This window comes from Engystomops pustulosus, chromosome 2 (assembly GCF_040894005.1).
Source record: "Engystomops pustulosus chromosome 2, aEngPut4.maternal, whole genome shotgun sequence".
Lineage (NCBI taxonomy): Eukaryota > Metazoa > Chordata > Amphibia > Anura > Leptodactylidae > Engystomops > Engystomops pustulosus.
This window is the reverse complement of record NC_092412.1, coordinates 16,033,677-16,045,881: the sequence shown is the minus strand read 5'-3', so window position 1 is coordinate 16,045,881 and position 12,205 is coordinate 16,033,677. Positions and strand designations below refer to the sequence as shown.

The following is a 12,205-nucleotide window of genomic DNA, read 5'->3' as shown; positions in this document are numbered from 1 at the left end:
GGCAATTTGGACCCTTGCAGTTACTGTACTGGTGGGATGTCGCGGCAGTAGTACTCCCCACCCGTAGTGGAGTTTAGCCGCTTGCGAGGCTACTCCATTATCAACTGTTAGTCATCGCTATAGGAAAAAAAATCATCAGTAGGATTACCTGGTGGCTGTACTCTTCCGTAACGCAGACGCTCGCTTATCTTCAAAGCTGATGGACAGAAGATAACTGACCCTCTATGGTGTCTGAGAGTATCTACGAAACACAAAGCAAAATAAATGTCATAAAAAAGTCATTAAAAAGTCATAACCGTATAAAAACAAGGCCTTATGTATTTTTGTATTTGCTCTATACAAGTTAAAAAAACAATAAAAAGATATTTAAAACTTACATAAAGTCATAAAAGCCATAAAAAAATTATTATTAATGATCGTCTGCAGTCCACAAATACAAATAGAAAATACTCAAATAACATAATACAATGTTTCCTTGTGATCGACCTGCTGGGAGAAATGTGCATGATAAAGGGTAATGCAATACTAAGATTTGCAAACGTTGTTACAGCAAGTTTTGAATTTGTAAGTTTTGGACCTGAGAACCTTATTTTTAGAAATGTCCAAAAAAATAAAACAATTACAAATTTTATTTCCTGTGAGGTCGCCACAGCTGAATTTTTTTTTATTTCAAAACTGCTGAAATACTTTGCAAAAAACTTTTGGTCACACACAGAATTAGAAAGTACAGGAACTGCTATAGGATCCAGGAAGGGTCATGATGGGAGCAGTGGGGATCAACTGATTATAGAATATTCTAAATATATACTTGTATAGTGTCTGCAGACCAGGGCCGGAGCCAGCACTCGGCATACCTGGGCAAGTGCCGGGGCCCAGAGCTGCTGGGGGGCCCATATGTCAAATTCTAAGTCACCAGTATCCTGGAAGTGCCTGGTGAGGGGGGCTGTATATAATGAATTCACGGGGGTTGTATATAATTAAAAATGGAGGAGGGGGCTACACAATGAGAATGAAGTGGTGTAAGTCAGTGGTGCGACCAGGCTTCAGTTCAGTTCCCTTCAAACTTTATTTAAAAAAAAAAAAAATACTGCTACTATGTAAAAACCAGTATAAAGAAAGAAGAAATAAAAAACATGCAAAACCTTACAGTGAACGGAAAGTAGAAGCTTCAGCAGAAATCCTGCTGCGGACCTTCACCGCAGAATTTATAGTCTGTGATATCCTATGGGGAACGTCACCAGGGACTGAAGTGATTAAAGTCAGTTCCAAGTGTCTATGACAACCTCACTAGACAGAAGACGCCGATAAGATTTCTCAGAAGTTTTATCTCAATATAACAACAATTATGAAAAATGATCAGGTCTTATGATATCAGAAAACATCACATGGTGCCCACATAATAACTCCATACACTGACTGTATAATAAACTGTACTAACATCTCCAGAGGGGCTGATCACCCCATAGCTGACCAATCAGGGAGTGCTTTTATATTACATCACAGACACATTAGGGGGAATATACTGGTAGGTTATAGCCAGGGCTGAGTATTACACATGGGGGCTCATTTACTAAGGGTCCCACCTGCTCTCTTTCGTGGGACTGTGCAACTTTTCCGGGGATTACATGGCTTGCACAAGTATTTATGTAGCGTTTTCCGCTGAGATTTTGGTGCACGCAATCTTTTTCTGGCGCAGCTGGCCTCCATGCGTTACAATTTAGGGGGCGTGCCGTCAGACGATCCGACTGATTTAACATTCAAATGATGTCGGAAGCCCAAGCGCTATGATACAGCACTAAAAAGATGGTGAACTCTGTCGGACCAGTGTGGGGGAGCGACACATTCATGATTTCTGGTGCACGATCTTAATAAATCACTGCCCGGTGCATTATAGATGGACAATGCACTTTTGGTCCCCCTAAGGCTTTATGACCCCGTGCCCTTCACAGGGCCACAAACAAGGGAACTTGATGTCTTGCTTGAGACATGTCTGTCTTTGCCACTCGCACTGCTGAGGAAAATAGAAATAGATTGTCCGACCACAAAGACAGACAGGAACAGGATCTGCTCTATAAATGCGGAGTGGTCACGGACCAGGATTGGAATACACAATTGTGTACATGAGCCCATATATATACAGTAAAGGGGCCATGTGATAAAAATGGCTGGCACACTGCTCAACATGGAGTCACGTGCACAAGAGTAAGAGGAATATTAACAGAGTGATACCGGAGAGACTTTCACAGTAGCCTCCTCCTTGTCTCTTTGTCGGACCACTTCTGTTCTCGTGTACACTCTCTGCCCACTGTCACGGCCTGAGACCAAAGGGGGTCCCAATCTATTAACATATGTTTAAACCCTGTTGATATAGGCCTAGGGTAAAGCCCAACATCAATCAGAGAAAGTGAGGTTTTCTGATAAACTACGACTATCAACTTGGCCAAGACTGGCCCATCCCGTTGTGGATTCTGCCATGTTGCACTTGGCATTTTAGGTGCCTAAATCTCTCTGCAGACTAATGTCTTCAGCATCTTTGTGACCTTTTTTTTTTATTACTGTTTATCTTTTCATTCTTTACTTGTGTTATTGTTCCTGAGATATCTGAGAGACCCACAGACTGAAAGATGATATACACCTTTATCTAACAATGGGACCCTTCTAAATGTGTTGGGATGAGCCAATATATGGAGGATGGACCAGAATGACCTACTGTTCTTGCAAGGAACACACCTGCACACCTGCACCATGTACACAAGTTATCCCACAGCTTGATTCCTCTTTGGTATCACAATGATGCTACTGCTTCTAGAGTTGTCAGTATCGCCTTTCATGGTCATTAACCTTTACGCTTACAGCCCAACACCCGGGCCTAGAAGTTAGATATCTCTCTGGGGAACCTCACCAATACTATGTTGATTTTTGCCAACATTTGTACTTTTTACTCTTCATGGGACTGGTGGCTCCTTGGCTGCTGGAGAATGTCCTCTCTTAGCAATATAACAAGTAATTTTGGGTGAGACTTTAACCTGAACTTGAACTCTCCACTTTGCAAGCTGAAACTCTCCTTGTAGAGCATGCACCTGAGAGATTGAACTTCATGTCATAGACTGGACTCTTTATATTTGCCGAAAAGCATGATTGAGGCAATTGCGAATATCATGGTCTCAGACCACACTTAGGTGTCTGTCACTCTCCATTCAGTTTTTTTTAATCTTCTCTGGGGTCTTTAGTATTTATCTTCAATGGGGTCTCCAGCATTATTATCATATGCTCTGGTGGTCTTCCGTTTTTGTCTTCTCTGGAGTTTTCAGTATTCTCCACCTTCTCAGGGGGTTTAAGGACTATTTTGTTTATTAGACATTGGGTCAATAATCTATTAAATATACAAATGCAAAAGTTAATAATATAATTATAATAATTATTATTATTATACATCAAATACAACTTATTCTGCCCCATTCCCAAGCCACCCACTCCCATCCAACATGGCCATCATGCTGTAATTGGTCGGCTGGACATGTTACTTTACTGTATAACAGCAGGCTCACGTGTCCATATGCCATTAAACACATGAGACAGCTATGGCGAGGTGGATACACATCATTGTGTTAGTCAGACAGGAAGGGACTTTGTAAAATCCACCAACTTATCAGGCGTATAAAAGAGATTTATATTATTAGGAACAGGTGGAAATCTGAAATAATTTCCCTTATGAGGGCACTAAGAAAAATTGCATCAGTGCAGGGATATTCTTACTGACTATACCAGATTATACAGCAATAACTACGTACATAAGAAACATTTTGTTGTCGCAGAAAAGCCCGCACTGATAAATCGGAAGAAGTAGTTTGGTCACAGAACTTTTCTGAACTAGGTAGAAAAGACCAATATTCTCTGACAGCAACTTTGCAAACAAGGTATTATTGATGATAATTTATAATTTTTCTGTGGCTGATTATTAGACAAAGATAGAATCTTTTAGAACTTGCTGGATGATGCAGTACATGCTAATAATTAGGTCTGTTTGTTGCAAGTATTGCCGTATAAAACTCTATAATCAGTTAGTATATCTCTACACAGTGCCCTTATAAGGGCAATTATTTCAGAGTTCCACCTTTCCCTAATAATAGGAGCCTCTTCTATGCACCTCAGTGCCCTGTCCAGGAAAACTGTTGCTGTTTTACAAGTCCCTGCCTATCATGACTGACCTTATGATGAGTAGCACGCGCTCCGTAGCCGTGTCCTGTGTGTAATGCATCTGGACATGTGACCTTTCTCCTATACTGCAGAGTCAGCCAATCACAGGCATGCCTATAGAAGGCATTCCTGTTGTTGCTAAGGTGCTGGAAGCTTCTTTGCTTCTGCTGTCAATCAAGCAGCTTTGTGTTTTATTCCCAAGGACCTGGATACCTGGCCTTGGGGTCCGTAGGTGCTGAAACTTACATTTGATAGGGACCTGAACTCATCATTACTCAACACTAGCAGAAGGGCAAATAACCCAGCATGCCTTCAGAGACTTTTATGCTAGCCCAAGGGTGATTCTAGATTATGTATTGTCCTAGTTACCCTTTTAAGTGAAAAACCAATGAAATTCTTCTTGTAGTTCCATTTTGCTCAGGATCCCTTCCTCTGTTCTCAGAAGCTGCCTGTATTTTGGTGCTCTGCTTACTACAGACTCTTTCCAAGGTGCTAAAACTCTGAAGAGCTCCAGAAGAGAAGAGGAGACTGAGCTCAGGCATGTTCTCCATGACTTCCACCAAAAAACCGTCCTCTACTCAGACATGAATATGTCCATCAATACAGAAAACTCTATACCAGTGATGGCGAACCTTTTAGAGACCGAGTGCCCAAACAACAACCAAAATCCACTTATTTACCGTGAAGTGCCAACCCATCTTTTAATTGTATCGGTTGCCTGAGGCCACCAAAACAGTTGAAAGAAGGAGAGAAAATTCTGACTATAATTGTAGCTTCTCTCCAGGGTCTCTCTGTACAGAATGATGGGTCCAACAGGATGACCTCCAAAGATCTTCTGTCAAAACCTTTTCATTTTTCCCGCAGTTCCAAACAGTCAATGAAGTGTCGCTTTAAAAAAGCGCTGAGAGCAGTTGCCTGGGACTGCAGGAAGATTCGGTGGATTTGGTCCTGTTTGGTGAACTCTGTCCTGGGGAGATGGTCTGAGTGCCCACAGAAAGGGCTCTGAGTGCCACCTCTGGCACCCGTGCCATAGGTTCGCCACCACTGCTCTATACCATATTTTGATGGATCCTGACTGGTGGGTAGGAGAAATAGATATTGCACCATTGTTTGTCCGGCCACAAAACTTAATCTATTTACGACAAAAGATTTAATGTTTTTAGTGTTTCTCATTTCAAGATCCAGACATAGCCTTGTTCTTGGAGAAACACAATACCATAATCGCGTTTTACCTTTTTGCAGTGGGAAATTTGTATGCTGGCCACCAGTGAGGACCCTCAGCCCAGGAGACACCTCGACGCACGTTTCACCAAACGGCTTCGTCAGGAGGAGTGTTCTCCATGACGCCATGTACTGAGGCTTGCATCAAGGTGTAGACGAATACACGTTACACCCTAATATACATGACTGGGGAAACTTGGAAGCACTCAGATGAGAGGAAGGAGGTGAGGGGACATCTCAAGGATTGTTTGGGCTGTGGGAAAGCTACAGAGAAAGCAGCCGCCCCTTAATAAAACCATTTGGTGGATCAACTCTACTAGACTTCTGCACAGTGTGAACAGGAGTCAATGAAGGCAGGTTTGAAGTAACTTCGATTCGTATAGCTCTTTTATAGACTATTTTGACACAAGAATCTGGTGAAATATAACCCATTGCTGACAAGATTATAATTGGTTTGGAGTTTATGCCATTTTTTTATCTTGACTTGATGGCAAATAAGGTATTTTAGACATTGATACTGGACCAATGGATATAAGACTTTGCTGAAATTTAGTAAGTCAGTGAAGATGATTTCAACTGTTACATTGGTAGAAAACCCAACTTTCTTAAGGTTAAAGAAAGCATCATAGTGAGACCAGACTTAATACAATTGGGCACATTTACTCAGAAATTCGGGAAACTAAAAGTGCTCTGCCTGTGTACATTACTTGGTACGATGATTCACTAAGATTGTGCACCAGAAATCATGAATGTGTCACTTCCCCGCACTGGCCCAGCAGAGTTCACCATCTTTTTATGGTGCACTTTTAACATAGGGCGTGCAACACAATTTGCAAATTAAATACAGCGCTCAGTCTAAATCAGTTGGACGGACTGACGGAACACCCCCTAATTTGTGTCGCATGGAAGGCAGCGCAGCTGTGCCCCAAAAGGGCCACTTGCGACATAATCATTGCGCAGAAACGTCTTAAATACCTGTGCAAGCAGCTTTAGCCATGAAGAACGTGCACAGTCCGACAAAAGTGCAGCACAACGCCCTTAGTAAATGTGCCCCAATGTTGCTTGATTGCAAAATTGTGGTCTCAGAAGAGATGGACCATGCAGCCTCAGGAGAACTTTGTGAATGGCTCAATCCAGTCTGTGAAGCAACCGACTAAATCTAATAGCATGTTGGTCTACATAATCAATCTGAGAATAGAGGAAGTGAAGAGTTGAAAAGTACAAATGTTGGCAAAATCAATTCTGCATCATATATTTTGATGAAGAAATGCAATAATGTATGCAGAAAAATAAGCTATGGCCCGAATCACGTTTTTACGGCAGGTTACCCGAATTTTACCGTTTTGCGACGATTTTCCATGAATTGCCCCGGGTTTTTGGCGCACGCGATCGGATTGTGGCGCATAGGCGCCAGCATGCCTGCAACGGAAATGGGGGGTGTGGCCATTGGAAAACTGTCGCATGACACGCACTTACCTGCACCCGGCCTAGCTTGGTGAACTTCAGTGCACTCCGATGGACTTCAGCGCAGCAGCGTCACCTGGCGGACATCGGGTTAACTACCTTAGTGAATCGCCGGAAGACACGAATCAGTGTCGGAGAACCCGCCGCTGGATTGCGAATGGACCAGGTAAGTAAATCTGCCCCATTATGTCATAGCCTCACCTCTTCTGTCCGACCATACATGGTACCACACATGATACCAACCACACAGCTAGGGAGCGCTTGGTTGTGTTTCTCACTTGTCCTGTGTTGTCGATGACTGATGTGCCTTAAAGCTTTACCAGGAATGGTACCATTTACCATTACAATACATTTACTCCAGGTCTTCTTTTCCTTGGTTTTTACTACATTTGGACAGTGTCCATCACCTCGTAATTCATAACATTTATACTTTTGTAAACCTTTGATGAAAGATCTTTTTTTTTTTTCCTCATTGACAAAATAGGGACAATGCTGAAAACTCTGGTCACATGAGATGCGGTGGTTGTGGTAGCACTTGGACTGCATCGGTACCGAGCTGGTGGCCACTCGTTGGGCGACATGTGTGTTAGTTTTTTTAGTTGGTGTATTTTGCGCCTTTTGTATGACCGAATCTTTTTTTTTTGTGATACAAATTTTTCCTTAGTTTTGAAACTTCTTTCTAATATTTCCGATCCATCTGGATAAAAGCCACTTGAGAGGTTTATGTGGACACTGCTATAAATCTAAGGCCGTGGACTGCATTTTAAGCACATTTTTGGAAACGCAATACAACAATGAGAATAGGAGATTTGCCTTATTACACGGCTGTTAACATTTGCGTCATCGCAAAGTTAAGGCGGTGTTAACACACGTGCTACCATTGTGTTAACAGCTGCGTTTGTAAATCCAAATGTTAACAGCAAATTAATTAGGCAAATCTTTTCTCCTCAGCTATTGTATTGCGCTTGTAAATGACATGTGTGAACATAGCCTTAGAGAATGTGAAATTAAAAATTTACATTTTAACCCCTTGACGACCAGGCCCTTTTTGGTTTTGCATTTTCATTTTTCACTCCCCATCTTCAAAAATCTATTTTTTTATTTTTTCATGGTAAGAGCTGTATGAGGGCTTGTTTTCTGCTAAACAAATTGCATTTCATAGTGACAGTATTTAATAGTCCATGCAGTGTAATGAGAAGCGGGAAAAAAATTCTAAATTTAGTGAAATTGGCGATAAAATGCATTTGTGCCATTTTCAGTATGGCAGTATATGGGGATTCCTCACATAGAGTCACATTTACTTACCCGTCCTATTGCGTCCGCCGATCTGGAATGTCCGACAAGGATTAGGAGCTGCCGCGATTCACTTACATCGTGTGCCCGATTTCTTGAATGTGTCTCTTCCCCGCTGAGGTCCGCCAGAGTTCACCATCTTCTTCCCGGTGCATGTGAGTGCTGATCTTGCGACACAATTTGAATTGTAAATTCCGCGAATCAGTCGGGTTGTCCGACGGCCATGCCCCCGTTTTGTGTCGCATACAAGCCGGCGCCGATACGCCGCAATCCGATCGCGCGAACCAAAAACCCCTGTGCAATTCAGGGCATATATTCAGGAAACCCGACGGAAATGCATCCTACGGACCCTTAGTAAATGTGGCCCATAATCTATTGTAAAATGTAAATCCCACATTGCAATAGATAGCCTAAAACTTGAAAGTCTCTGGTGTTTGTTTGACTAAAGGCTGTCATAGCAATGAATTGCCGCTCCCTGAGGACATCATGGGGAGTGACAATCCAAGCCAAGATGGCGGCGCCCCCCGGCTGTTTTATGTTGCCGGCAGCTTTGCTAGCGGCGATGGACAGTTAACATCGGTGCTAGCACCAATCGTGGGTGTTACTGGTAAGTGTTTGCTGAAAAATGCAGCAAACGCTTACCGGTTATGGAGAGGGCTCAGCCGATGTGTGATGTGATGTGTAATACTATGTCACACGCTGGTAAAGTGAAAAGTCGCACAGAACATCTGGAAAATCAACAGAAAAAGTCAACAGAAAAAGTCACAGTGAAAATTCGCAAAAATAAGAAGTCTCTAAAATTAAAGAAAAAAACCCTTCTGAAATAAAGATATATCCCCCATTATATTCCCCTTTTTTCATATATACTGTATCTACAAACTTTTATTGAGCAATTTTAAAATAACAACAGTTTGAATTTGTTTGAAATATTACATATTTTGCCCAAAGTAAAATATATTTTCTTACAACTAAATAGTACGACTATAAGCCTGTCCAGTTTTGGTAAATTGAAGTTAGAATTAATCTTATAGATTATACAAATGAGTCTTCCTATTAACTACAGATATATAATCTTGGTTATATTTTGTGTTTGAAAATATATGGAAAATGAGAAAGTTATTTAAAAAAAATTGAAAAATATATTGTATACACTCTAGTGTAAGAAGACCTAAATATAAGCGGAGGCACCTAATTTTATCACAAATAACTGGGAAATCTTATTGACTTGAGTATAAGCCTAGGGTGGGAGATGCATTGGTCACAGGTTCCCTCATTTATATAATGCCCAGCAGCTGTGCTGTTACATATGAAGCCGAGAGGGAAAAGGAGATACGGGGAGTGTCGAGGGTAAGTACTACATTTTTTGTACTACGTATATATATATTTATATACTTGAGTATAAGCTGAGTGGGGCTTTTTCAAGCCATAAATACTACGCCATGTTATACTAGAGTATATATGGTAATAAGTGGGTGCTATTGTCACACCGTATTTTCGTGAGGTGACTTTATATGAGGTTCTTCAAAGGCTTATTGTCAAACTTGGTCAATAATGTAGGAGGATAACAGCTTCATGTCCATCATATGTCTTGAGTCAGGCAGTAGTATTAGAATTGTGATCCAGTAAAGTGGCGCACTCGAATTAGTAGTATATAATGGAGTTTAATGAGTCTAAAAGCACAACGCGTTTCGGGATTGGAATAACCCCTTTATCAAGTGACAAAGACTATAGCGGAGGACGAATTCGGATGCTCCGGTCTCTTACCGGACTTAGGTCAACCACCATTATGATATATTGAGTGGGACATGAGTTTTAAGGATATTTTTAAATATATGTTTAATTTCCTTGGTCCGTAGACAGTAAATTATAGGGTTGGCCATGTGAGGTACAAACGTATACAAGCAACCAAGCAAAACATTGACATCTGCATCAAGGATTAATCGGTTCTGGATCGATATGTAGACAAAAAGTCTAGGAATGTAGTATAATGCAATGACGAGAAGATGGGTGGTGCAGGTGTAAAAAGCTTTTTGACTCTGTACCAATTGGGTGGAAGAGTACATGAGTCTTATTATAGAAATGTAGGAGAATATAATGAAGCTTAATGGTAGGAGCAAAACTACCATTGCCGTACTGAAAACCACCAGCAAACTGAACGTGACATCTCCACAGGACAAACTAAGGACCCCACTATTGGTACAAAAACAGCTAATGATTCTTGTCCGGCCACAAGTGTATTCGAGAATCATTTCAAAAACTATACAAATTGTTCCAGCAATAGACGACACAAAAACACATAAAGTACAGGCTATGACCATATGTTTGTTAGAAATGATGGAGGAATAATGAAAGGGCCGAGAAATGGCAACATAACGATCCATGGCCATCACCATGAGTAAGAAAGCATCAAAAGTTCCCAGATTATGGACCCAGAAGACTTGGAAGAGGCAGGTCACAAAGGGCATTGTCCCATCATTGAACCAATACCTGGCAATGATTTTAGGCAGCGTTATTGTATCGAACAGAAGGTCGGAAGCTGCAAGATTGGCAATGGCAATGTACATCGGCTTATGTAGGCTTTCTATTAGAATGATCAGTCCTACCACTGATCCATTGGCAACCAAGGACATGATGTACACCAAAAGCATTACAAGAGACACCGGAATGTGGAACCTCAGAGGGAGACTGGGAAAACCAACCAGAAACACTTCGGAAGGTGTAGACTGGTTTGTCATCCTGTTGTCAACGAACCTGAAAATAAAAAGAAATATTTTTTTTCAAAAATGCTTTGGATTTTGATATACCAAAGTTACCTAATTTAGATTTTCGCCGAATTCATAGTATCATAGTTTATACGGTTGAAAAAAGACACTTGTCCATCAAGTTTAACCAAGGAAGGGAAGGGATTGCATGAGGAAGGGATAACATAGCCAGACAGAAATTTGCTCAGCTCCTATATCTGCCTGTGTTCACACTACCTTCCCCTGGCCCTATAGCTGTGCAATTAGATATGAGTTGAGGTAGACCTGCAGTGATGTGATTCGTATTCCCCTATGTGCCCACACTTCTGCACTCCCCCTCCCCCCAAAGTTATTCTAGGAATGTGTACCCTGCCTGGCAAAGCCATCTCTATGTCTGACACCCATAGTGTCTGACACCCATAGCTAATAATTCTCCATCTCCAACTGTTCTCCACCTGTGTCAGTCTGGTATTTTATTATTGAACTACCATGCTTGGAATAAATAAACACAATATTCTTTTCATCACTTAAAGCAGGGGATTGAGGGAGATAATTCAAGAAGTAGTTTCAGATATTAGACTACAGCTTTTGATGTGACTGGAGTATCAGCGATGATCTAATGGCAAATATAAAACTGCAGTGCTTGATGTGAATGAAGTATTAGAGATTCCAGAACTTCGGTAATTTGAGAATATAAGATTAGATACATTATTGCAGCTCTAAATGTGAATGGAGTATCAGAAATTATGTAACAATATTTTATTATGTATATTTTAGTATTTTTATTATATTTCACAAACCGGACTGTTATATGTTATATGTTGTATGTCCACGGTATTTTGTAATGTATTTAAACTGTGTTTCATAGCCTTTTGTGACAACTCCCTTTTCCTCCGTTGGGGGATAATAAATTGTTTATTAAATTGTTTATTATTATATTCTTGCAGCTCAAGATGTGAGTATAAGAGATGATCTAATGAGCAATATAAAACTGCAGCTTAGGATGTTACTGGAGTATTAGAGATTATTTAATACCAGCTTGATACTCCAGCCAAATCCAAATGCAGTCATCTGAGATTATATAATGATTGCAGTTATGGATGTGACTGTAGTATCACAAATGATATAGCAATAAATAAATGGTTGCAGCTCTGGATGAGACTGGAGTATCAGAGATGATCTAATGACGGATATAAGATTACCGCTGTGAATGTGACTGTGGTATAAGATATTATATAATGAAAAGGATAAGACTGCAACTCTGGATGAGACTGGAGTATCAGAGTATA

At 40.9% G+C, this 12,205-nt stretch overlaps 1 protein-coding gene across 1 annotated transcript; it reads right to left on the bottom strand.

Annotated features, from left to right (window-relative positions):
• Positions 1-9,959: 9,959 nt before the first annotated feature.
• Positions 9,960-10,805, bottom strand: LOC140119772 (olfactory receptor 52K1-like). Its single transcript, XM_072139122.1, has one exon. It carries the CDS (start codon positions 10,803-10,805, stop codon positions 9,960-9,962), a length of 846 nt encoding a protein of 281 aa, XP_071995223.1.
• Between the last annotated feature and the right edge of the window lie 1,400 nt (positions 10,806-12,205).

Excerpts from the sequence above, each read along its gene's own strand:
- LOC140119772 (XM_072139122.1), bottom strand. The coding sequence starts at position 10,805 with ATGTCCTTGGTTGCCAATGGATCAGTGGTAGGACTGATCATTCTAATA.